General features: G+C 44.6%; 2 protein-coding genes and 1 long non-coding RNA gene across 3 annotated transcripts; 2 read left to right on the top strand and 1 right to left on the bottom strand.

The window, feature by feature from the left end:
• Positions 1-1,032: 1,032 nt before the first annotated feature.
• LOC136701672 (uncharacterized) lies at positions 1,033-24,816 on the bottom strand. The gene is made up of 3 exons (XR_010803839.1): positions 24,675-24,816; positions 22,197-22,301; positions 1,033-1,131 (listed from the first exon to the last, which is right to left on the bottom strand). It is a non-coding gene; the product is annotated as an uncharacterized lncRNA (long non-coding RNA).
• On the top strand, positions 2,082-7,421 carry znf770 (zinc finger protein 770). The gene is made up of 2 exons (XM_066676204.1): positions 2,082-2,221; positions 3,869-7,421. The coding sequence occupies exon 2, from the start codon at positions 3,916-3,918 to the stop codon at positions 7,294-7,296; it is 3,381 nt and encodes a 1,126-aa protein (XP_066532301.1). The 5' UTR covers positions 2,082-2,221; positions 3,869-3,915; the 3' UTR covers positions 7,297-7,421.
• Positions 20,423-27,661, top strand: actc2 (actin, alpha, cardiac muscle 2). Its single transcript, XM_066676263.1, has 8 exons — positions 20,423-20,599; positions 21,365-21,503; positions 21,872-22,111; positions 23,581-23,665; positions 26,067-26,228; positions 26,438-26,629; positions 26,705-26,886; positions 27,495-27,661. Exons 2-8 carry the CDS (start codon positions 21,375-21,377, stop codon positions 27,636-27,638), a joined length of 1,134 nt encoding a protein of 377 aa, XP_066532360.1. The 5' UTR covers positions 20,423-20,599; positions 21,365-21,374; the 3' UTR covers positions 27,639-27,661.
• The last annotated feature ends 269 nt before the right edge of the window (positions 27,662-27,930 follow it).

Raw genomic sequence — 27,930 nt, 5'->3', positions numbered from 1 at the left:
GTGTATACCCTTGATACCCCCCGACCAGAGCAGAGTATACCCCTGATACCCCTGACCAGAGCAGAGTATACCCCTGATACCCCTGACCAGAGCAGAGTATACCCCTGATACCCCTGACCAGAGCAGAGTATACCCCTGATACCCCTGACCAGAGCAGAGTATACCCCTTATACCTCCGACCAGAGCAGAGGACACCCCTGATACCCCCGATACCCCCGACCAGAGCAGTGTATACCACTGATACCCCCGACCAGAGCAGAGGACACCCCTGATACCCCTGATACCCCCGATACCCCTGATACCCCTGATACCCTCGACCAGAGCAGTGTATACCCCTGATACCCCCTGATACCCCTTATACTCCCTGACCAGAGCATTTTATACCCTCGATACCCCTGACAAGAGCTGTACCCGATACATTTAAATTGTAAAGAACCCTAAGATGGGGTGAAGGTTTAAACCTTTAAAAGGTTCTCCACTCACACATCTCTTAAATAAACACGGTTCTGTATGGAACCAGCAGCGGTTCTTCTGTGGACCTTTATGTCTAAGAGTGTGGGTGTGGTACTGAGTGAAGGTGTAAACACAGTGTTTAATGATAAAAGAGGCTCAGTGAACACATCCACCACAGTCACAGCACAGAGGGGTAGAGACAGCCGCGTTCACACGGGTTTATTTGCTCTGCTGTTAAACTCTGCAGCTCTTTTCTAATATTCTTTATTCAAATGAAAATTATGACCCAACAAACAAACTAATACATTTATCTATTCATCTGCTTTGTAAAAAACCTCAGAGCCGCACAAAAGTCTAATGATCTACGTTCAGAGATCATCTGAGAAAGAGCATGTGACTTTCAAATGACATCTGATCTCATTTCTATTTACTGTTTTTTGACTTTAAAAAAATGAATAAATCCAATGTGTTTTTCCGCGTGTGTGTGTGTGTGTGTGTGTGTAAACCACTGAATTGTGTGATGGTTTTTAAGAGTTTACCTCTGCCGCCTCCTACTGGACACTCTGCACAATTACTGCAGAACTGCCTTCAGTTCAGATTGGATCAGATTGGATCAGACTAGATCGGGTCTTTGTCTCTGCAGTCAATGTCCACTCTCTCAGCTCCACTGAACTCATTCTGTCAGAACAAAAGGTACAGTACAAGTACATTATTATTGGTCACTAAAGCTACAAACAGTGTAGTGTATCTTTAAAGGTACAGCAATGGTGTTAGAGTCCAGTTGTGTTCCCTAAAGGTTCATTACATTCTCTTCTCCAGAAGGAAAGGGGGGTCTCTGTAATCTTTCAGTATACAACTGTGGAGAATAAAAGAACACAATAAAATCCTGGAGATGAAACGGGGCGAATGACATCAACACAACTTTAAAATCTACAGTTAATATAGAGTAAGGCACAGTTACGTTCCCTAATTAAAGGTACAGTGTATGTTCCTCTGAGGGCACTTTATAATTGTACAGTTACCGATTGTAATCCAATGGTTGCTCTGCATACTTTATTAGCCCTGGTTGTAATAGTCTGATATAAGTGTGTAGTCAATACATTTATGTAATGTGTGTGGGGACCCATCAATCAGAGTATAACCTGAGTCTGTTTTCAACACTCCAGCGGCACCTACTGGTTTCTCTGTACTTTACACATACAGACACAGTGTGTAGACGTCAGTAGGAACTCATTTTTAACTTTTCTCCTGCGGTAGAAGAAAGTTCTCCTCAGTTTCCCGTGTGTCGTCTGTTCACACACAGCCCCTGACCCTCTCTCCTGTGTGAGGATTGATGGTGTGTTGTGACTGTGCTGCTCTGTGTTTGGAGACTGGGTCACAGCGCTGACTGGAGTTTTAGCTTTTTATATAAATCAGAAACATTCAGAAAAAGGGGAACCAGTGGATACACACTTCAGGTTTTATTCTCACACACACTGTTTATGATAATGACAACATTAACAGCAGGTCTTGGGGGTTAATAAATCATGCAAGTAGCTAATAATTATTTTTTACCTCAGATAAGAGAAATAACTCTGCAGGGTATTGGCCCTTTAAACCCGGAACTTTTTGGTACAGCCGCGGTTTCCGCCCGGGCAGCTTTGACGGCGGCGCGCTGTGTGTTTTGGAGCGCGGTGTTTTTTCGTGCGGAATAAAAGAGAGATTTCTGAAAACACTGCGGTTTATTCTGATGTTTTCAGGCGGTGTTTTCCTCCAGTGGTGACTCGGGGTGAGTACCATGACCACAGAGTGACCGCGGAGTCGATATCAGTCCGTGACGTTTTAAACTGAGTTTATTAGAGCGCGCTGTTCCATAAACCCGTTATTACACGGTTATAAACAGATAAGTGTGATATAAACAGCTATTTACCCTTTATACTGTCAGCCACAAAGTTCCTGAGCGCTGTAAATGTTGTAGAGGAAGAGCTGAGACAGTTTGGTTTAAATACTACCCTCTTAAATTAAAGGGGGGAGAAATGTTTACAGAGGGTTTGTTTAAAGAGCCAGTCCTTCTTCAGACAGCTTCAAAAACAACTCTCAGTGAATATCTGCGTGTTAGTCATAACATGATTGAACTGTTTATTTTATTCAGAGAAATCAGACTCTTCTTTGGCTGCGGCTCTAATTTACGTTCTCACATTTAGTCTGTTTTAAAGTCTTTAAGCGTATTTCAATCTTTTTCCCCTCACAAATTATAAATTTCACAACACACTTGCTTACAGAGGTTTATGAAAGGTTGCCTTAGTATTTACAAAACCTGTAGGATTTTAATGTATATCTTAGATGTGTAATATTATTTGAAAATTACAGTGATAATTTCATCAATTCATGTAGTTTATCACAATTATTTTCTCATAAGTTTTCACTAAAAATGACAACATAAATATTGCTAGTCACATGCAAATTCATACACAGTACAACAAGCAGTAACATTTTAAAATGTTATTAACATGTTAAACTAACACCCTGATGTGCACGTGTTTATGATTTACTATTTTAGATTGTGTTGTTAATGAACTCATGGTTTGAGGTTTAAGATGTAAATTCTAAGGGTCAGTTTCCTGGAGAGTGGTGGTGATTTTTCACTGCATGGTCCTTACTTGTCTTCAGTCAGTACACTCGGTAACATGCGGTGGACATACACCATCAGTTTAGTCCTGGAATACATTTCCTTTTCCAGCAGAACATTTATATTCAGACCCCAGTGCAGTCCAGGGTTGGGCTTAAACCCTGAAGTCCATTTATTATCTCTGTGTGGATTTATGTGTCAAAAACAGTTCTGATTTCCTCACTTTGACCCTTAGAATTCAACCTGCTGTTTTTGTTACTGTGGCCTTCAGAGTGATATATGTAAATTAGTTGTGTTATGATTGGCTGCACTGCTAAATAAGCAGCCTGGGCTTAAAGACTTTTTAAATTCCAAAAGCAACTCTTGCCGTCTTAATATGTAATTGTGTTTAAATTGAATTATTGTTTCATTATATGATGATTGTTTCACAATTTAAAAATTGAAAAGATTTTTTAAATGTTTAAATTTTTTTTAAATTTCCTGTGTGTACCCTGAGGGGTTAATGATGTTTTGAAAAATGAATTAGGTTTACATACATTACATGTTTGCTCACTTCCATATATAGTATTTCAAAAGTATATATATATTTTCTGAAACATTTGGTCCAAAACAAGATCCATTTAGACATTTTATTATTAAGATATTATTTACTGTCGTAATTATCATGTAGATGAAAATAATTTTATAATGTTCAGTCTGTGCTGTTAAATGTTAGATGTACATTTTCAAGTGATGGGTACTCAGTGCTTAAACCTTATGAGATCTTCACCCTCATGTAACTGAAATATGTTTGTCTTGTCTTTTCAGATGAAAGTGCAAAGTTGTCTCATGTTCTGGGAAAGACATATTTGAAGATGCATTATCGAAACAAAAAGATACATCAGTGTCCGATTTGTCCAAAACGGTTTGAATTTGTGTCGAAACTTCATCGCCATCAGCTGACTCATTCTGGACAGAGACCCTTCACTTGTGCCATTTGCCCAAAATCTTTCACACAGCTGTCACACTTAAAAAGACATTTGGAGAGTCACGAGAATCCAAAACCTGTTTCCCAGTTTTCCTACACAAACACAGAGGACGGATACACACCTTATGACCAACCTCAGACAAGTGTTTTTGGACAAACAGGGATTTCACATGACACTGATTTGGGTGAACAAAGTATATGGTACAATTCCCAGCAGATACTCAATGAAACAGAATGGAAACAAGACCAGGACAACTGCCTGAATGAGCAAGAGCTGGCTGAGGATCCATTAGGAAATACTGCACACCCTTTAACTGTAAATCCTCCTTCCCTAGAGCAAAGACAATCTGAGGACAATGGTGTGAACATCACACAATGGGATTATGGTGGCTTTGGTGACATGGCTGAGAAAGAAAATGATTGCCATCAAAACAGCCAATACTCAAGCTTTCATTCTGAGACAGGTCTTGCTAAACAAGAGGACTCTAACTTAATTTGCCATAATGAAGATTCACAAATGGACCTTACAGCATCAAACAGCTGTCCTGGTCCAGTATCCCAGGAAACAATGGACAGGACACCAAAGAAAAACCAGTGTGCCACTTGCCTAAAGTGCTTTTCTGCTCCTTCAAAACTTCGCCGACATGTTATGATTCATTCAAGCCAGAGGCCTTTTGCGTGCCAGTTGTGTCCCAAGGCTTTTCGGCAGCTTGCCCACTTGAAAATTCACTTAACCACTCATTTTTCACAGCGACGGAACCAGACGAGACCTAGGTTGCAAAAAGCTGCCAGCAGGCAATATCTGCCGCTTATTTCCAGCAACAAAACATTGGGGAATTCTTCCAAACTTTTGATGGCGCAGTGCAAGGAAGAAAATAAAGATTTTAAGTCAGAGATTACAGATATAACCATTGCTGAAGATGTGGAGAATGAGATGAAGAACTTGGCAGGTGAAAACCTGCCTAGAAGCAAAATAATGCATGAATGCCCTGTGTGTTTCAAGTGTTTTAGTGCCCCATCCAAACTCAGACGGCACTGCCTTATTCACACAGGCCAGAGACCATTCCAGTGTTCTCTGTGCAGTCGGTCCTTCAGACAGCTTGCTCATCTGAAAGCACATTGCAGCATTCATGTCAGTGCAAGGAAAAAGACATCTTCCATTCAGCGTCTCAGATCCATCAACCAACCGAGGCTAGGGCGATTAGCAGGGAACAGCTTCAGCAGAAGATTCAAACAGGCCAGGGCTTTGAGTACTCAGCAAACCTGTGTCATGGATAGGCGCAGAACGTCCCCTACATCTCTTACTGAAAGAATTATTCCCCACACAGGTCTGAGTGACATTAAAGACACAGAACAGACAAGTAGAGAAGATACTTGGTGCTCATTTTGTTCAAAACGCTTCAGTGCTCCTTCCAAACTTAGGCGTCATATTCTGATTCACACAGGGCAAAAGCCTTTCAAATGTGTGGTGTGTTTGAAAGGTTTTACACAGAGAGCCCACTTAAAAGTTCATAAGTGTCGTGGGAGAAGCCAAGGATCACTTAACTCTGCCCCAGTCAAAGTTCAAACCATTGAAAAGATGGACAGATTTGGTCCTTGTGCCTCAGGTTTGAGCAAAAACCTTGCAGGAGATGCCACAAATATTCAGGAGAGCTTTACAGAGGATATTCCTTCAGACAGTTTCACATCATCATTGAAATGCAAACCAGGAGATGCCCTTCAGTGTAAATCTAGTGCTAATGTGAGAGTTGAAGGTCCCAGCATCATAGCCACAGAAAGCCACACTAAAGAGAGTAGGCACCAGTGTACCATCTGCTTGAAAATGTTCGATTTCCCATCCAAACTCTCCAGACATCTCCTCATCCACATGGACATTAAGCCATTCACTTGCTCTATCTGCAGCAGGTCCTTCAGGCAACTCAGCCATCTTCAGAGCCATGAGAGAATTCACCTGACTAAGAGGAAAATACTGCGTAAAGGAAGTCGAAAGTCGCCAAAGCATGTAGCTGCTTCCAAGACATCTGAGCTTTTGAATGAGGTCCGTGTTCAAGACTCAGGGAAACGTGCTTTGGCTAAGAAACCTGATCCTGACTGTGTGATCTTGGTAAACAATGACAGTCAAGACCTGGAGATAAGTCCATTGCATAAATTGACACCCTCTGCTAAAGAATTGTCTGTGCCCTTTAAGGCAGATACCAACTATCAACTTGACATAAGCAAGCGAAAGGCTGCAAATTTGACTTCAGATCCTAAAAAGCAAAATGTGAACCAGTGTACCTTCTGCTACAAGGTATTTGACTTTCCCTCAAAGCTTTCCAGGCACCTGCGGATCCACACAGGCATCAGGCCATTTGAGTGCCGTATTTGTCATAAGTCATTTAAGCAGCTAAGCCATTTACAGTGTCACCAGTGGGTTCATAATAAAAAGGTCAAGTCTCTGGTCACAGTTGGGGTGCAGACACAAGACAATCCGGTCTCCTCTGATTGGTCTGAAGAGAAAAATCTTGTTTCAGACTTTCATCAAGAAAGATCTGGAGATTTCTCAACAGTGCAACAAGGATATGATGCACTTCCCCAGCATCCCAACTGGAATCCTGCAGAACTCCCTCAGTGCCATTCTTCTGGTTTAGATCAAAAAGCCAATTGCATCAAGTCTGAGGTTGACCTTCCGTTGGAGGGTTCAGTTCACCTTGCTTTAAAGTACGAAACTTCTGTTATCGGTGCTGATGGAGTGTCCAGAAATTTGGACTGGGATAATCCGGGTCATCCTGAGCCCAGAGATCCTGGTCAATTTGAGGAAAGCGTGGAAAAAAAGCATCCAGGGCAAACAGATGTCCACAGTTGTGTTCCTGAACATTGTCCTAGCAGACTGCCCACTGTCTCTGAGAGCTGCAAGATTGGGTTCAGTTTTGAGCAAAACACCCTGGACCCATCAGAGTTTGAAGGATTTAAGGAGGAGAAGGCTAAACAAGGCTGCAATGAACACCTAACCAAACCTCCGAATGACCTCCCTATTTGCCCGGGTTGTAGCCAGTGCTTTCCAACTTTAAAGAAACTTAATGCCCACAAATGTCCAGTGCAAGCTCCTCAAGAGAAACTGAGGAAGTCCTACCATTGTGCCGTTTGTTTTAAGACTTTCGAAGCGCCATCAAAACTCAAGCGACACTACGTCATCCACACAGGCCAGAGACCTTTCCAGTGCTCTCTCTGTAACAAAGCATTTACCCAGTCCGGACATTTAAAAACACACATGTACTCCCACAGATAGCAAGGCAACAGTTGCATTTCAAGAGAAGAGTGACCTTCACTGGGTTCTGGACACATTACCAGAAATATGGACATTTCCTTATGTTCCTTTTTCTATTTTTCGACCTTGGCCCAGAGACAACAAAAGACTATTTAAAAAAAAAAAAAACTACAGAATACTACAAAAGACTATGATATGCTACAAAAGACAATAACAAAGCACCATTAAAGAGCAATCAGTCACTTTTACCAACAAATTAGCAAAAGCACAACGTTTTTGCTGCTGCTGTAGACCTCCTTTAAACCTTCCTCTGGTGTGATAGAGCTTATTTTTGAGGTAATATAACACACCGGTATAATCAAGTAACATGTACAGTGTCTCTCGTCCAATCAGATCTGTCAGTGCCAGCCCTTGTAAATTACACAGTTAATAAACACTGTAATCTGGGTAAACTGAATCAAGATCAAATCCTGTATAAAGCTCTACCAATTTTTTTGTTCTGCTTTAATCTTGTATTTAATTTTCCAGACACTGCTGGGTTTGGAGATCTGGGCCACTGTAGTTTTCCAACTGTTACAGTACAAAGGCTTCCCTACACAATATATTAATTTATCACAAAGTAGATTTTCTTATATCCGACTAAATCATGATATTCTGTGAGATTTGTTATTATCAGATGTGTAAATCAGATTTCTATGATGGATTCTCCTGTTATAAACATCATAAACATGTGGAAATATGTTGATGACATTCTTTATGGTCTTTCTGTGGATGTGAAACGACAATAAATCAACAGTGAGTATCACACACTGGGTCATGGATAAATATTTTTGGACTCGAGGTCGTCCTGTGACTCTCTCTGATCAGGAGAGTTGTGTGATGTTTTCTTTACTTCAGTGAAATCCTAATGTACGGGGAACATTGCTGTGAGGATCTGATGGCATTCGTCCATAAGAAACATTAGTAAGGTCAGGTTCTGATGTTGAGGGTTAGTTCACAAACACCGCCCCAGCTCGTCCCTACAATACTGGAACAGAGTGCAGTGCTGGGGGCTTTTACCCATCCACAGCAGGCACAGCTTTAGACGTGATGAACTAAGACTCATGTGCAGCTGCTCCAGTGCGTCCCATTTCATGCAAAAGTGTCAACAATTGTCTGTAGATGAGATCAGCGGAATTCACCCAGTGTAAGGTGTGTCTGGTCTTGGATTAGTGCGTTACTCCGTTAATGGACAGTAGGGGGCGCCAGAGCTCTTTACTCAGGATGAGCCTGTGCGTGTAACCAGGTTAGGAAGGGGTGGTCTAGGGTGAATAAAGCAGATTATATAAATAATAATAATAATTATTAAAGAGGGTATTATTTAGATGTGTCATTAAACTGCATTTGTATGGTCTCTTTAGATTTCTCAAAAAATAGTTAAGGAAGTATTTAAATATATTTCTGTATTTTTTTTAATTGTTTATCTGAAGCACCAGTGTCTTAATATTATACAAATATGTCATTATTACTATCCTGCTTTGTGTAAAAAAATAAAAATGATGTATTAGTTATGTTTTATTGGGTGTTGGAGGGCAGTGGAGTGACCACACCTCCATCAGTTAGACTCAGGTAATGACCACTGCACACCGGGAACTCCCCCACAGATCTCAGATCTGGAGACTGCTCACAGCATTATACCCATCACAGTGTGGCCCTCATACCCTTACACTGACATTTTCTCCTGCTCCAGCTTCACCTTCAACAACTGACCCTTCACTTACTGCCTGATATTACCCCCCACCCTCGGCAGGGGGCGCCGTAACAGATCAGTGAAAGTCATATTTACTCGTTTTACTCTTGTGGCTGATGGATGAATATAACACAGACTGTATTTCATGTGTGTCACTTATTCACCTTAAAAATAATCAAAAATATCACAGTTAAATACATCAGCAACAGCTGTGTGTTAGAAATGTACAGAATCTCAATCAGAATATGTACCAGCTGCAGGGAACAGTGTGTGTGTGTGTATGTGGGAGCTGAAGGTCCTGTGTGATTATTTTCAGTGGCGGATCTGTGTTAAATCTCTTGTTGTCCTGTGTGTGTCCAGTGAACTGACCCAGATTCCTGTCCCAGATGTTCACCTGAAGACTGCACAGCTGTTCCTCCTCTCTGTCTCTACCTGAACAGGTGAACCCTTCATGTCCAGGGACAGCAGAACTGGAGCACGGTGTTCTGGTGTTCCTCGGCAGTGCTGTGGGTTAAAGCCTGGTGTCTGATCTAGTTCAAATGAGAACAGGGAACAGCAGAACAGTGTCCAGGTGAACTTAATCCCTGTTTTTGTTACAGAGTGAGGACCTACAAACCCAGTTCCAGTATCTCCATTACTCCAGAGAACACAGTTCCACTGTTCCACACACCAGAGGAACTCCATCACTCCAGAAAACACAGTTCCACTGTTCCACACACCAGAGGAACTCCATCACTCCAGAAAACACAGTTCCACTGTTCCACACACCAGAGGAACCCCATCACTCCAGAGAACACAGTTCCACTCTTCCACACACCAGAGGAACTCCATCACTCCAGAGAACACAGTTCCACTGTTCCACACACCAGAGGAACTCCAGAAAACACAGTTCCACTCTTCCAGCCACCAGAGGAACTCCATCACTTCAGAGAACACAGTTCCACTGTACCACACATCAGAGGAACTCCAGAAAACACAGTTCCACACATCAGAGGAACTCCATCACTCCAGAGAACACAGTTCCACACATCAGAGGAACTCCATCACTCCAGAGAACACAGTTCCACTGTTCCACACATCAGAGGAACTCCATCACTCCAGAGAACACAGTTCCACTGTTCCACACACCAGAGGAACCCCATCACTCCAGAGAACACAGTTCCACTGTTCCACACACCAGAAGAACCCCATCACTCCAGAGAACACAGTTCCACTGTTCCACACACCAGAGGAACTCCATCACTCCAGAGAACACAGTTCCACTGTTTCACACACCAGAGGAACCCCATCACTCCAGAGAACACAGTTCCACTGTTCCACACACCAGAGGAACCCCATCACTCCAGAGAACACAGTTCCACTGTTCCACACACCAGAGGAACCCCATCACTCCAGAGAACACGGTTCCACTGTTCCACACACCAGAGGCACCCCATCACTCCAGAGAACACAGTTCCACTATTCCACACACCAGAGGAACCCCATCACTCCAGAGAACACAGTTCCACTGTTCCACACACCAGAGGAACTCCATCACTCCAGAGAACACAGTTCCACTGTTTCACACACCAGAGGAACCCCATCACTCCAGAGAACACAGTTCCACTGTTCCACACACCAGAGGAACCCCATCACTCCAGAGAACACGGTTCCACTGTTCCACACACCAGAGGAACCCCATCACTCCAGAGAACACGGTTCCACTGTTCCACACACCAGAGGCACCCCATCACTCCAGAGAACACGGTCCCACTGTTCCACACACCAGAGGAACTCCATCACTCCAGAGAACACAGTTCCACTGTTCCACACACCAGAGGAACCCCATCACTCCAGGGAACACAGTTCCACTGTTCCACACAGGTTTTGAGGGGATATGCTCCTCTAACCTACACTTGAGTTTGTGTTTTACATTACTCCAGTTTGCTAGTTGTCCTCTTTTAATGTAAATCTTTGTACAGTCTGTAGAAGTGAGACAGCGCCCCCTGGTGGAGCAAAAGCCCCCCTTGCCCCTGTGTGTGGTTTGGACCCTGTTCAGCTGCAGGTCTTTACAGTGTCCTCTAACTGTCTGAGTGTGAGTCCAGGCCCTAATTGGTTGAGTCTCTGTTTGACTTTGTTTAGCTTGTGTGTGTGTGTGTGTCTGTGTGTGCGTTAGTTGAAGTGAAGAGGATTAGACCCCCTGCCTTCAGCACAGCTGTTCTCCTCACACACACACACTCACACACACAGGTGACAAACAGGGGCAGTTTTCCCAGACAGGGCTTAATAAATATTAATATATTTCTCTCTCAGTGGGAAATGTCCAATCAGAATGTGGATTAGTCCAGGACTAGACTTAATCCCTGTCCAGAACCTGGTCCAGAGAATCTTAGAAGTGTGTTAGACCTCCGGGATCCCTCTGAACTGCTTCAGTCATCCTTAGAGTTTGTGAAGGGTTTTATTGGAAACTCCAAGGCAACTACGTGGAATCAATTTTATTTGCATCTACAGAAAGATATAAATAAATTTGACTCTTTGAGTAATAAGCCATGTACTGTTGCTAAGCTGTTGCTATAGCAGTGGTTCCCAAAATGGGGGGCTGACACCCTGGGGGGCCGTTGTGCCATTTTGTGTGTGAGGGGGGTAGGGGGTGTCAGCAGCAGTGAGGAACATAACATGTCACTTGCAATAATTCATTTGATCTTCTTCAGTTTGGGAACCACTGAGTTATTCTATGTGGTTGCTATGGTGTCCCAGGTGGTCACTAAGTGGTCGCTATGTTATCCATTTTACACCACTTTTTCAGATATTGCTAGAAGTGTGGATTTCTGTTCCAGAAATTACTGATTTTTGCTAACATGTCATTAAGCAGTTGCTATGGTATTTGTGGTGGTTGCTAAGGTGTTGCTAGGTGGCCAATATGTTGTTGTAACCTCATTCTGAGTCTAGGAAATCAAGCCTCTGTTTACATCTGGCGTTTCCACAGAGGGTCTTTTTTCTCATTTGCATGAAAGAGGCAGAAGAAAAGACAGACCACCACTTCCTCCAGAGGGTATTATTTTCTGTGCAAACAAATAAAAAACAAGACATTTCCTCTGAAAAGCAGTGAGTGAGGGCTCTGTCACTCACTCCAGAGAACACAGTTCCACTGCTCCATGCCCCAGTGCTACCAAACTTTACACCTGGATGTTTTCACAGCTGCCAGTTCTGAGACTGAGACAGTGTTGAGGCTGATGAGAAGAGACAGCAGGTCTGATTGGTGGGGGAGAGGGTTCTATCAAAGAGAGAGAATGGGGGGAAAGTGAGAGAGAGTTCATATTGAGTCCATCTCTCAGCAGGTCCCTGTCACACTGACTGGAACAGACCTAATGCTCCTGTGCGTCTGAATCTTAAAGGTTTATCTCCCTTCAACCACAATGAGATCATCAGGACTGGACAGAGTCCAAGGCCAAACACCACAGGGGTGGACAGGTCTAGAGAGGAAAACAATGGGTTAAACAGAGGAGGATAGGACTAGAGAGGAACATAAAGGGTTAAACAGAGGACGACAGGACTAGAGAGGAACACAAAGGGTTAAACAGAGGACGACAGGACTAGAGAGAAACACAAAGGGTTAAACAGAGGACGACAGGACTAGAGAGAAACACAAAGGGTTAAACAGAGGAGGATGGGACTAGAGAGGAACACAAAGGGTTAAACAGAAGACGACAGGACTAGAGAGAAACACAAAGGGTTAAACAGAGGACGACAGGACTAGAGAGGAACACAAAGGGTTAAACAGAAGACGACAGGACTAGAGAGAAACACAAAGGGTTAAACAGAGGACGACAGGACTAGAGAGGAACACAAAGGGTTAAACAGAGGACGACGGGACTAGAGAGGAACACAAAGGGTTAAACAAACAGGGATAGGACCAAAGGTTCAGCAGGGATTAGTCATGCCCAGGACTGCAGTGATGAAGGGAACTGGACAGGGCTGAGCAGGGCAGGAGACATCCAGGATAGGGACAGGGCAGAGCAGGGCAGGAGAGGTCAATGACAGGGGCAGGTGAATGCACAGGGCTGGGCAGGGCAGGAGAGGTCCAGGGCAGAGCAGGGGTGAATTGAACTGGACAGTGTTCATTAGGGTTGAGCTGGATCTAAACAGTTGATTAGGGCGATGTTGGTAGGGTGAAGTGTGTAATGAACACAGTAAGTGTGTTGTCTAAGGCCGGGGGGACGTGTGAGACGACTGGACACGCTTTGTCACACCCCACACTGACCCCTGCTACAGAAAACCTGATCCTGCACAAAGCGCTCTGACCTTTGCTTGATACGACCTTGTCTTTCACCCAGGGTCCCGGCTCTGTCCGGGCTGTGGTTTTCGGGGCGTTCTTGGCCCCCGTGGCCCCCAGCTGCTGGGGGGGCAGTATTAATAGCAGGGGGCAGTGTTGCTGATGAAGGGCCAGGCCATGGAGCTCGGGGCAGAATGAGAGGAATGTCCACTGGGGCATTTGGACTTGTTTTTTTGGGGCGGTCTCTTGTTTCAAGCCACAGCCTCAAAGCAAAGACACTCTACACCACAGGAATTGTCTTGGTGTCATACACACACACACACACACACACAATCTCTCTCTGAACACAGGACCATAGTGGGTCAGGAATCCAGAGTAGAACCACTGCTATTGGTCACTTTCCAAACAACAAAGACCCACAGTCCCAGTTTATGTTTAGAGCATCACTGCTGTTAGAGAGAGAGTGTGTGTGGGGAGAGAGAGAGAGAGAGTGTGTGTGTGTGAGTGTGTGTGTGTGGGGGGGTGGGGTAGAGAGAGAGAGAGAGAGAGAGAATTCTTGAACTATTCCAGAACTAGAGATACCACTGAGCTCTATCTCTTCAGAGAACACATTTTCCACTGCACTGCAGCCAAAAGCTGAGTGGTTTATGCCCCCGCTCCATACCCCCCACCCCCGGCCCACCCTTGGTATTGGGCATGGTGACCTTACGCTCATGTGCAGCTGCTCCAGAGCATCCCAGTGTACTTCCTGTGCAGTGTGTCCACACTGTGTCCTCACCGGGGACGCCTTAAATCAGCGAGGTTCACTACGAAGAACGGGCAGTATCATGTGTTGCCAGACTGAGATTTATCACCCTTAGATTAGAGCCGTGTTGATGCGTGTGATTTTCTCTGGGATTAGTGAGGTCACACTTCTGGAGATGAGGCTGCCGTGGTTTAGGGGGCTTCACGGGAGGTGTGTGAAGATTGAGAGAGGAAGCCCACTCTCTCAGTGATAATACAGGGTAGTTAGAGGAACAGGACTCATCCTGCCCTGAGTCCACTGCAGCTGAACTGGACACTTGTCCTTGTGTTTTTCTCTCGCTCACACACACACACACACACACACACACACTTCTGTAGGGCCCCGAGTCTGTGGATGACACTGTGCTGGTTTAAGGAATCAGAGGATGATTGGCTGCTGCCCTGTCCAGGGGTCTCTCCTGGAACGGAGGAGAGGAGGTCAGGAGAAGACCAGCACAGCCTCTGTTGTGAGGCAGGTAAATAACCAGACAGGGTTTGGGAGTGAACCATCAAGGACCATTAAAGACTGCCCAATTCCATCACATCAGCAGACAGACCTCTGTCCTGGTCAGCACCTTGCTCTATGATGAGGGGAGGGACAGGGTCACCCCACCTGCCTTGAGAGAGTGAGGACAGTTATGCCCTCTAGTGGTGCTATTCCACTGCATGGTACTGACTCCATGGGACTCTACTGGACTCATCGGGACACTGTGGGATTCAGCTGGACTCTACCCTCTGGTCTGGTTTGGTTTTCCACTTCTACAGCTCCCCACTTGAAATATTACAGCTGGAGATCTTACAGATGGAGAGTTGGTGCTGGTCGTCTGCGTTGCGTGGCGTAGAGTGATGACTCTCTTTGGACAATCAGCGCTCTGCAAGGTTTACACGCCACGGTTTAGTCCCTACTCGACTCACTCTGAACCACGAGAGAACAGCCACTAAACAAGAACCCGCTTCCAGAACCAGGACCTGATTCACCTGGTGGAGGAGCGGAAAAGACGAGTCGAGTCGGGACCAGGCAGTGGAAACTCACCACAGGACCCCAACCTCGGGCACTGAGTCAACACTGGGGTCTGAACCAGTGAGCTCCTGATTATAGGGTTAAGGCTTAGACACATAGGAGCCCCCACTTTACAGAGTCAAGATCCATTTGTCCTTCACCATCTAGTCGAGTAATAACAGTGTACACTCAGCCAGTAACTTCTTAATGAGATATAGGCGTAACCATGGCAACAGCGAACACTCTGCTCATATTTAGAGTGGCGCTGCAGGTGGTTGTGTATTTACACAGCTGCAGGGTCTCAGGGCCCTGGTGGGATCCTGTTCTCGGGTCACTGTGAGGAGTGTGGTGTGTTCTCCCTGTGTCTGAGTGGGTTTCCTCCCACACACAGTCCAGGCTGTGCTCCTGCCTTCTGTCCTGTGACTCCGGGCGGTCAGGAGGTGAATGGATTATTTCTGACCACACAGTCCGAGCCCCACCTGGCTGATTCTGAAGGAGTCTGTGAGCCATGAGTGGAGAAAGCCCACTGTAGGAGGGGGGCACATCTCAAACCCTGCGTCCTCTTACAGCTCTTAAACGGTTGAGATACACACACTAGACCTTTCCTGGAAGCTGCTGTTACTTCCAGCCGTCATCACACCACTCGCTGATGGTTCTGGAGCTGGTCTCTCTGCTACTGGACCATAACTGACACTGTGTGTGCGTGTGTGTGTAAGGGTGGTGTACACTGTGTGATTGAGCAGTAGTTATGGAGAGTGTGTCGTGGGGTAAATGTGAGTGTGTGAGAACAAATGGCCAGAAAGAGGATGTTCTGTCATTCTCCCCCCCCACCCCACACACACATACACACAAACTCCAACAGCTGTTACACAAGTGTCTCCACAGCCGTCCCCTAAACACACACACACATTTACACCAGCACGTCTCTGGAAGACTGTTGTAGACAAATGCCAGGACAGCAGGTGTTTGAAACACACACCCCCTGTTAAAAAAAACACACAATACACACACTCTTAGAAACACTCTGATGACCACACACACACATTCTTCCACTGACCAAAACACAGTGCTTTGGAACATCTCCAAACTTGGACGTTTTGCCAAAGAAGACATTTAAAATAAATAGATTAATCTCAAAAGCAATCTTCAGCCGTATTAGTTAAGAATTAATCACTCCACACTGGTTCAGGGTCTCTGTCGCTCTGTTGGGGTCCTGGGGTCATTTCTTCTTTCCCAGAAGCTCCTCTGAGTTTGGTTGAAGTCTCCTCTGAGATTCAGCATGATGTCACACTAATAAAAATAAGATTTGACCACTGCTGCTAGCCGTACTTAGAGTCCTGGTGTCTTTTAAAGAGTCAGTCGACATTTACAGGATCTGAACGGTAAACCGTTCAGAAACTACAGCCACTACAACCCCCTGGTCCCGTATGAGTGTGATCTCTGAGGAAACCACCCCCCCCACCCCCGAGAGTTCATCCAATCCCAGCAGGGCTACAGACACGGGATCTTGTGTTTATTAAAGCAATGGACAGCTCTTAAACCATTGATAAAGGAATGTCTGGAGTGTGACCTCTGGGTGTAACACGGCTCCGTTGTTCTCTGCTGTAAGGTCATCACTGTGGCAGAGCTGCAGCGTTCCTCACCTTCACTGGAGGACTGGGCACAGAACCAGAGTCTAGAACACATTCCATAGCAGCTTTTCAGATCACATCCCACTCTCACAGGGTCAGGAACTCAACTCCCTGGTTCCAAACCTTCTCACGGGGGTTAAACAAGTCACAGCCGAAACAGTTCATATATAAAAACTAACCTCAGCGTCACTGCGTTTATCATTTACTCCTCTGTAGGAACTGAGTTTACAAGAGCGCTAACGATTTCACCAAGAGTTATCACAGAAGCACCACAGAGACACACTTCAGTTTCTAACAGAACCATGTTATGAACCTTATAAGTATTCACATTATATAAAGGTTCCATACCAACGTACCGTCCGAGAGGTTCCTCACACTCACACAATTCACTCTCATGAAGATCCTCACTATACAAACTCTCTTTGGGGAAACAAAGAGCCTTTTCCTTTAAATATTTCACAGCTGTGATGCATGGCTCTGCTTGCCGTGTGGGCGTTTCTCTAGTGTCATACAAATTAGGTAAATAAGCTGCTGCACTCCAGTCTGAACCAGAGCGGGTTCTGTCTGCTCGTGTCTGATTGGTTAGACACAGTAATGTTCCTGCTTTCATTTGCACAAGTTGACCTTGGCCAAAATGTTCTTGTCACTCTGAGTCAGTATTCACCACAGCGCAGAATGTCATACTCAGAGCGGTGTGCTACACGTCCCAATGAAACAAACTGGATCAAGTGCAAGGAGACAGAAATGGACACAAAAGTAGAAGATCAAACTGCTGGTGTTTATCAGAGAGGGACCAGACTAAACTGCTCAGTGAGGACCCTGTAACCCTGGGAGAGGCTCTGGAGGACACTGACCATGTGACCAGGGCTCCTGCTGGACCCATGAGTTCTGAGGAGTTAAAAACATGGGGAAACGTCTCAGAGAAGTTCAGGAGAAATCCGCTGCAGCTCCACTTCCACTGCCATTTCCATTCCCTTTAAAGATTAGCCAGAATCACAGATTACCTTTAATACGGAGGGAGCGGAGAGCAGCTTATTTCCCTCAGAGTGAGGGCTTAGAGCCCCTCGGTTTGAAGTTCCTCCGGATTATTCTGTGTTGTTAATGAGGGGCAGAGGGAAGCCCCCGGCTCGTTAAAGCCCAGGAGCTTATGGATCTGCGCAGTGCAGTCACTTAAAGTTCATTACAGTACAGTTCAGTCGAGTTCAGCACAGTTCATTACCCCACAGCTAGCACTGAGACTTTTAACCCTACATGCATCACTCCGCATTACAGGTGTGTATCCATCCTTCATTAGGCTCCATCACAACAGAGGGTGTTTAAAGGGGAGCGCTACAGTAGGAACAGTGAGCTTGGACTGTCGGGGGGGGGATACATACATACAGATGAATGACCACAGAGCAGCCGTCTGCACTAATGTAGACCTCCACAAAGGAGTACACTAGTGCGCAGGACAAAATTACTAGTAAAACTGTTATAAAAGCAGTGTCACACTCATGACAGTTCAGTTAGGTTCATTAAAATTAAGTGTTGTGAAATCACTTCTGTTCCTCTAGACTCAGGTTTAGGGCCAATGAAGATTAGAACATAAAATATTATAAAATTAGGGACATGTTTTGTCAAAATAAAAGTTCTTAACAAAAGAAAACTGAGCAGTTTTCCTCTGAGAAACATACAGTCTAAACACGATTTGTGTATTTGTGGCGTAATGAACCCTTCCCTATAAAGGTCACCATAATGTTTTCTGATTGCTTATTTCCCCATTCTGTTTAATGATTGGCACATTGAGGATAGTCATGGCCATTATAAGTAGACATCCATCTCTAATCAGTGATGCTCCACCGAGCTGTAATAGTGAGAATATAGCCTCTGTTGTTGCTACTCCAGCCTCAGCACTGCAGAAACTGCACTATATAACTTTTGGAGGGGGGTTGGAAATGATCCCCAACTCCCAACACCCTCCCCTTGATTCCAGGACAGTGCTGTAAAAGTGAATTACACTCTGCAACTCTAGGGGGAGCCCAGGAGCAACAATACCAGATCTTACCTACAGGGGCTTTAATTACTCCAGGGTCCTGCCGAGGGGTGAGAGGGACTCGGACCTGGACACAGACACCTTCTGAGATGTGTTTGTTTGACCCAGATGTACTAAGTGTGTCCTGATACACTGTTTATTATTAATCCTCGTTAGAGCTCGTTAGGGGTGATGACAGGTGTGTGGTTATTATAAACACTTCACTGGTCATGTCTCAGCACTGCTGTATTATCTCACTCCACTCACCGTGACCTTTACATCATGGCAGAGACAGGACAGTGATTCACACACCAACACACACTGGGACTCACCACCGAGGACACGTCCCATTCCTCTAATAACCCTCTCTTCACACTGTCCGAGGGGCTGGGCTTCTTTTTACAACCCTCACACACCTTCAGTGGAGACCCTCACACACACACACACACACACACCACTGGAAACTCTCCTCCAGCAGTGTGACCTCACTAATCCCCAAGTATATCACACTCATCATCATGGCTTTCATTAAAGGGTGATGAGCCTCAATCTGGCAACACACACACACACACTCACACACTCACACACACACAGATGGTGTGATATTTAATATACACTGTAAAGCCAAACATTGGTGACACACCTTTTAAGGTATGATAGCTCCTCACGGCTGCCATCAGATCCTCACACCAATGTTCCAACAGTGTCCATCCTTCTCAGAGGAGCAGAGACACACACTTCATTTCAGACAGAAAACCAGGACGAAGATGTGTCCACAAATGTTTCAACTCTCTCTGCTCTCTTCTGAAAAGGCTTTACACGTGATGTTGGAACATTGCTGTGAGGATTTGATGGCATTCAGACCTCACAGCAGGACAAATGCTTTTGGTGATTGTGCTTTTAGCCCCTACGCTCTGTTCCAGTCCTCCAATAAAGACCTATCTATTTAGTCCTGACTTTTAGGAAGTGCCTTACTTATTTTAATGGTGTTATTTCCAGTTATTTTTTATTTATTTTATTATTATTTTATTTTATATTTATTTATTTTATTACTGATTTAATTCATACACAAAAATTGATATGTAATTTTGTTAATATTTTTTATTATTAAATGGCTATACTTTTTACCATAATTTTAATATTTTATCATTAATTATTTAATTATTTTTTTTGTGAAAATTTTGTCCTTTTATTTGTAATTTATTGAACTTATTTGAATGTTACTTCTATCTTCTGTAAATCACTGAACCTCAGTGAGCCAGGTTGAACGGTGCTGTGTAAATGAAGTAAGAGTGTGTACTGATGGGGATTAGTTGGGGATGGACCCTGCTGTGAGATAATATCAGGATTCTGAAGGCAGTGTTTCCAGAATGTTCTTCACACGTTTCCACATAACGACCATCCCAGTCTTCTACAGAGAAACACACACACACATCTTTACATTAAACATCAGGTCCCAGTCGATGTAAATGTGCAGTGTTCTAATTGGTTCTCACAGAGGGTGATGCGCTGGCAGCGTGTGGTGAACCACTCCCGTGTTCAGAGGCCGTTTTAAACAGTGACGGAGCGATGAGGTCTGATCACACACTAATGGCATTAATGCTGTGTGAAGAGCTGCCACTTCCAAAGTCTTAACAGTTCAGTTGTCTGTGACTGACCACCCCACCCCACCCCACTCCCACCCAACCCCCCAGGCTTCTTCCAAACATGGAGCTAATGGCCAAATGCTCCTGGAGTGTCTCTCGCTCTATCGACCTTCTATTCATGGCCACTCCACCTTCGGCAGGGCAGAGATTCCTAAAAAGGAGAGAGGAGCCCAGCCCAGGGCAGAGCGAAGGTATAAATCAGCACCGGCTCAGTCCCACATCCACCAAATACTCTCCACAGGGAAAGGGAGGCAGCTTCTGGAGCACATCTGGTGAGTACAGGGAGCGGTGGGAGACGGTGTGGAGTGGTGTAGAGCTGTATGCTTCAGTATGGAGCAGGATGGAGGGGTACGGAATGGTACTGGACATAATATAGTGGTATGGACCAGTAAGGAGTGATGGTACTGAGTAATTTAGTGTAATATGAAGAACTGTGGAGTGCTAAAGTAATGGTAGTGGTGGTATTGTTATTATCAGTAGCAGTAGCAGTAATGGAGGCTGTATTTTGTATTTATTTGTAGTTTATTTCTTGGTGGTGACAGATTTAGAAGACGACATGGGAGTGGTATTAAACTCCAAAGCAGCAGCAGCGGTGACAGTGTTAGTGAAGGCCTAACTGTGTGTAGTGGAGGAGGTGGTGGTGGTTGTAGGAATGTCATTATTATGATCAGTGCATCATCAAAACACAAAGCTGCTGAGCCACGGGTGTCAGCTCCTGTCAGGGTCCCCCACGGCAGAAAGGCGAGGTACCTGATGGTAAACACTTTCTGTACAGTGTGTGTGTGTGTGGGGGGGGGGTGGGGGGGGGGAGGGGGGGGGGTTGGGTACAGTGCCATATGGGACCCTCAGGTCTGAAGGTGTTCATCCAGTCACTGAGTGAGAGCTGAGGATTCCTCTGGGAACACGGCGAGGTCCTCTGAAGACAGACAGGAGAAGATGAAGATACCTTCATGTACGTGACTGCTGCTATGTGCGTGTGTGTGTGTGTGTGTTTATGGGTGCTGTAATAAAGGCTGCTGTTTCTGTGTCCCCCACAGAGTCAGAAAAATGTGTGACGACGAAGAGACCACCGCTCTGGTGTGTGATAATGGCTCTGGTTTGGTCAAGGCGGGGTTTGCCGGAGATGACGCCCCCCGAGCTGTCTTCCCTTCCATCGTTGGACGCCCTCGACACCAGGTGCGACTCAAATAGATCAGTGGGGCTTTATTTCTTATTACTGTGCCCTTAAAAGTTTCTTTACAATTTTATATAAACGTTAACATCTGGACTTTTCTTCAGCTATTTCATTCCACATTAAATAGTGCAGCTATTACATTCTAGTGACACTGGTCCACCTTAAAAATTGCAGCATAATGCCTCTTATGAGTTGCTCTATAAGGTATTATGGTGAGAATGGTATGTCAGAAGGACTCTTATTTTGTAGTATAAAGTTTATAAACAGCTGTGTTTGTGTATAGTTGAAGGATGTGATGGTGGGGACGGGTCAGAAGGACACTTATTGTGTTATATAAAAGTTTATAACAGTTGTGTGTGTGTATTTCCAGGGTGTGATGGTGGGGATGGGTCAGAAGGACTCTTACGTTGGAGACGAAGCTCAGAGTAAGAGAGGAATCCTGACTCTGAAGTATCCCATAGAGCACGGGATCATCACTAACTGGGACGATATGGAGAAGATCTGGCACCACACCTTCTACAACGAGCTGAGAGTGGCCCCAGAGGAGCACCCCACTCTCCTGACCGAGGCCCCCCTCAACCCCAAGGCCAACAGAGAGAAGATGACCCAGGTACCTGGGGACTCGCCACCAGCAGGGGCTGGTTATATTAGCATTTGTATTAGCATCCAGAGCAATGTGTGTGTACAGTACGAACCTTTTCAGCTGTGGTCAGACGGTGGCGCTGTATCCCACAGGGATTCCTCTCTCTCTGATACCGTCAATGTTCTCAGCCGTAACCAATCAGATGAAGGGGATGGATCTGAAACAGAGGGAGGGTACAGTCAAAAACACAGGGGTGCTTAATTAATACCAGAAAGTGTTACAGGTAGAGACCATCAGCCCTGAGTATGTTATTAGCATGTGAGCATTTAGCTGAATTGCCAGTCCCACTTTAAATACTCTATCTCAGCTGTATGTGTTCTCCAGACAGTTTTCTCTCTTGGAACTATGTCACAGGTTCACTTCAGCATACAGGACTTGCACTAATTCTTCTCCTCTAAAGCAATGCAGTAAATGCTAAATTCTATCTGCTGTGTCTGATTGGTTGGGTTGGGTGATGTGGTGTTGAAATTCCGGCCCATAAACACCTGCCAAGAATATCTGCTCCTTCCCTGCCTGTGAACGTTGTTGTAGATTCATTCCGCTCCACCCTCTAAACACAGCCTTACAGTCACTAGGGGTCAACACAGAGTTAGAGTCTTGCTCGAGGAAGTTTGGGGATTGAACCTCAATCTGCCATGTGGAAGGTGCTGGTGTTTCCCGCTACACTAATCAACCATGTGGTATCTGTGGTTAATGACACTTGTTCACTGCCTGGTCCCTACTCGACTCGACTTTTTTGCTCCTCCACCAGGTGAATCAGTGAGTCCTGGTTCTGGAAGCGGGTTCTTGTTTAGTGGCTGTTCTCTCGTGGTTCAGAGCGAGTCGAGTAGGGACTAAACCGTGGCGTGTAAACCTTGCAGAGCGCTGATTGTCCAGAGATGTCACTCTACACCACGCAACGCAAACGTCCAGCACCAACTCTCCATCTGTAAAATCTCCAGCTGCAGCAGAGATCACGTTTGTTTTTATCTGACTCACGACGGCAGCTCGTAAAATAACGCAGTGGTCCTTTGAAGAGGTTCAAACACTCCTTGGATCGGTGGCCTATGAAAGAATCCAGCAAAAGCTGGACGCTGCAACAAGGAAGGAACAAACTCTACTGATCTGTCTGAACTGATGACGGAGCCGTGTTCAGTCCCAAACAAAAACAACACAATGCACCATGAGTAAACACTGCTTAATGTTACAGCTGCCGTTGTTGTGGTCTCCCCTTAGCCCACTGTTCCCCTTAGAGACAGGGTTTAGAGACGACACCCGATACATTTCAGGGGGGAGCTGTGGGAGTGGAAAACCAGCAGAGTCGGGACAATGCAGTGAAAAAGCCCAATAACTCTCACATTACACTACAGCTAACCTCTGGGTTAAAAGCCCATGATGTGTACAGTGTGTTTTGTAGATTCTCCCATTTCAGAAATAACCGTCTCTTGTTTGTACAGATCATGTTTGAAACCTTCAATGTTCCTGCGATGTACGTGGCCATCCAGGCCGTGCTCTCCCTCTATGCCTCTGGACGTACCACTGGTGAGTCACACTCTCACTATTCTTTAGCAGGGATGTGTGTTTTCAGTGGAGGATGAGAAGGGTCTGTACCATCTCAGTAATTATAACTCACTCCTAATAATTATTAATCAAATCTAACATGGCAGAAGAAGAAGGAGATGAGGGTGCAGGATGTTACGGTGAGGTGGTATCCATAGCAACTGGATACAGAGGAACCCAAAAAACACAAAACAAAAAGAAAGGCAAAAGTAGCTCAACCACAACTGACTCAGAACCAAAGAACACAGTGAAATATTTAGTGGGTGGAGCTAGGGACACGACAGGTGAGGTGTGAGGATACATGGGCAGAGACTTGAGAGGAGCCAGAAACACAAAGACAGACAAAGGGTTAATATCCATGGCTTTTGTTATGACACAGATAAGAGGTGCTATAAAGGGGCAGAGAATGGGAGGAGCCACAAACACTAATAACATCCAACAACACAGTGGACAATTTCAGTGCATTGAAACAATCCCACAATGCACTGCAAAAAAGTACTGTACCCCCCATGTATACAAGTGGACTGCAGATACCCATAATCCACTGCACTGTTTGGTTACAAATGCAGTGCACTACGTAATGAGTAATGTAGGGAATAGAGAGACATTTCAGACAAAAATGAATGGCTTTATAAAGAAGAGGGTACAGAACAAGCCACAACTGGGAACAATAGAGGGCGGGGCTTCAGACCACACACTTATGAGGGGGGTGGCTAAGAGCGGGAAATGGAGGACAAACACTCTCTGCACTATTACTTTAGACATGGAGCAGAATCGGAACAGCCAACAGAAGATTGACTGGGTGGACTTGTTTCATAGTGTGTGGGTTGGTGGACTCATGTGAACATTAATGTGAACATGCTCTGAACACAACATTTCCCTTTACAGCAGAATTCACAATTAAAAAACAACAGAAGTTAGAGTTTTACAAACCCACCCCCACAGCTCTGAGACACTGCCACCTCCAGAAAAACAGCACTCTCTTACTCACCGTGTAGGGAGCTCTCCTCTGACTGAACCACGTCCAAACTGTGATCTGCTCAGTTCTGCTTCCTACCACCTGCTGAAACCTTCAGTGAAACCAGTTTCTTACTGAATCCAAATTCAAATCCAGTTTAATAACATCCAAATTAAACCTGTGTAAATATTAGTGTATTTTATAGCTCTGCCATTAGCAGGGTCTCTCTCTCATTTGCCACTTGATTTTCCCACCGCAATCAGGTTGTCAAAATAAAAGTCAACCATTTTGTGCACTGCAGAAACAAATCAATAGGTTTCAGCACACAGCAGCTGAGGACTGTGTAGTAGGAATATGTCTCAGATGTTTTTTCTGACTGAAAAGACTTCACATTAGTTTTAAGTTTTCTGGCTAAACTTTAAAGTTTAAATTATCTTCCTGAACTGAAAAAAAAACTGCTTTATGCTAAAGACCCGGGAGCAACCAGCAGGGGGCGCAGGCAGTGCTCTACTATGACTACAGCCAGTAGCCAGATGAACTCAATTTCCCAGGCTCCTCTGTGTTATTTAGGCTGAGTGGTAATTAACAGATCTCAGAGTCCCTCAGAGGCTCATGTCTATGATTTGGAAAATAAGATCAGAGAAAGGGTCTCCAGAAGAGAAAAGAAAAAGTGATTCCAAACAAATAAACAAGATTTTCATTATTAAAATAAGAAAGAAAATTCTCTGTTTTGTAGTTCACTCAAAAAGTGTCTAAGATTGGCATGAAATTAAATAATCTACATCCAGAGACATCATCTGAGAATGAATATGTTACTCAAATTATATCTGGATTTAGAGGATTTCATTGTGGTTTTTATTGTTGTTTATGGCTGTTTATAGTGGTGGGTTGTTTTGTGGTTATTTGAGTGTGTGGTGTTTGTTGTGTGGTTATTTGAGTGTTTTGTTTATTGTTTTGTGGTTATTTGAGTGTGTGGTGTTTGTTTTGTGGTTATTTGGGTGTGTTGTGTTTGTTTTGTGGTTATTTGAGTGTTTTGTTTATTGTTTTGTGGTTATTTGAGTGTTTTGTTTATTGTTTTGTGGTTATTTGAGTGTGTTGTGTTTGTTTTGTGGTTATTTGAGTGCTTTGTTTATTGTTTTGTGGTTATTTGAGTGTGTGGTGTTTGTTTTGTGGTTATTTGAGTGTTTTGTTTATTGTTTTGTGGTTATTTGAGTGTGTAGTGTTTGTTGTGTGGTTATTTGAGTGTTATGTTTATTGTTTTGTGGTTATTTGGGTGTGTGGTGTTTGTTGTGTGGTTATTTGAATGTTTTGTTTATTGTTTTGTGGTTATTTGAGTGTCTTGTGTTTGTTTTGTGGTCAGTGTGTTGTAGTTGTAAATCTGGAGGTATATACACAGTCTCTGTATCTGACCCCTGACTCGTGCAGGTATTGTGCTGGACTCTGGAGATGGAGTGACCCATAACGTACCGATCTACGAGGGTTACGCTCTTCCTCACGCCATCATGAGGCTGGACCTGGCCGGGAGAGATCTGACCGACTACCTGATGAAGATCCTCACTGAGAGAGGATACTCCTTCGTCACCACAGGTACAACACACACACACACACACACACAAAGAGGACTGAACACACACACCTGAACCAAAGACACTCTGTGTGTAAACTAACCTTTGGTATCTCAGTACGTCCAGCAGGTGTCAGTATAGCGTTTGTCTCCTCAGGAGGAGTAGAGTCTGTGGAGTAAACCCCTGACTGCAAATTTTAACCCATCGTTCTCTGTGACTGTGTGTCCACAGCTGAGCGTGAGATAGTGCGAGATATAAAGGAGAAGTTGTGTTACGTGGCTCTGGACTTTGAGAATGAGATGGCCACCGCTGCGTCTTCCTCATCTCTGGAGAAAATGTACGAGCTCCCAGACGGTCAGGTCATCACCATCGGGAACGAGCGCTTCCGCTGCCCAGAGACACTCTTCCAGCCCTCCTTCATCGGTGAGAAACCTCCCCTGAGACATCCCTCACTCCTGTGGGTGTATGTGTATTGACCCCTCTCTCTGCTCTGGACAGGTATGGAGTCCGCAGGTATCCACGAGACCACCTACAACAGCATAATGAAGTGTGACATAGACATCCGCAAAGACCTTTACGCCAACAATGTTCTGTCTGGAGGAACCACCATGTACCCGGGCATTGCTGACCGCATGCAGAAAGAAATCACCGCCCTCGCCCCCAGCACCATGAAGATCAAGGTAATGACATGAATAACCACATTACTAACCACATTATTACCTCCATTCTGAAACACATCAATAACCATTTTAATACCTGTTCATTAACACGTTAATAACAGCATTAATAAGTATGTTATTATTTATGTAGCATATTTACATGAATACTAATATCATTTTAATAATATATTAATGAACACATTAACATTCATATTAATTAGCATGTTCATGACATCAAAACATTAAGAATCATGTAATAAACACATTATAAACCATGCTAGTACCTATGTTAATAATGATATTAGTAACATTAAACACATGCTATTAACGATATAAATAACCATGCTAATGATAACATTAATATGCATACTGTAACAACATGAACAATTTTATAAACAATGTTATTAAATAAGCACCTGTTAATAACTATAGTAATGATTAAATATGTTAATAAGCCCATTAATAAACATACAATAAAAAACATCACTCACTGAGACTTCAGCTCGTGTCCAAAAGTGAGTAGACGCTCCTTGTTCTAGAGGAATATACACCCCCAGTATGAGTCTGTGGAGCGGTGGAACTTTGTTCTCCAGCGTGATGGTGCTCAGAGGTTCTCCTGTGTGTTCTAGATCATCGCTCCTCCTGAGAGGAAGTACTCAGTGTGGATCGGAGGTTCCATCCTGGCGTCTCTCTCCACCTTCCAGCAGATGTGGATCAGTAAACAGGAATACGACGAGGCTGGACCCTCCATCGTCCACAGGAAGTGCTTCTAAACCCCACAGTCCTGTCCCCTTTCCCCCCCTTCCCCCTGTCCACCCATCCCCCGGCCGGCTCTTTGTGTTGTACAGTATGTTTACAGTGAAGTGACCTGTGTCTGTAGTTACTGTCTGGTTCATTGAGGGAATCGTCTGTTTATAAATAAAGAGATAAATAAGACCCGGGACTGAGGCCTCCTTCGCTGTGATCTTTAATCAAACATGCTCTCATTAAAGGTGCAGTCCATCTTTTCCTCCTGTGATTCTCCTTCACATTATGATACCAACACATTACTGACACCTAGAGGCC

Source organism: Hoplias malabaricus, chromosome 7, assembly GCF_029633855.1.
Source record: "Hoplias malabaricus isolate fHopMal1 chromosome 7, fHopMal1.hap1, whole genome shotgun sequence".
Lineage (NCBI taxonomy): Eukaryota > Metazoa > Chordata > Actinopteri > Characiformes > Erythrinidae > Hoplias > Hoplias malabaricus.
Note: the sequence above shows the minus strand (reverse complement) of the source record. Positions and strands in the feature narration are given on the sequence as shown.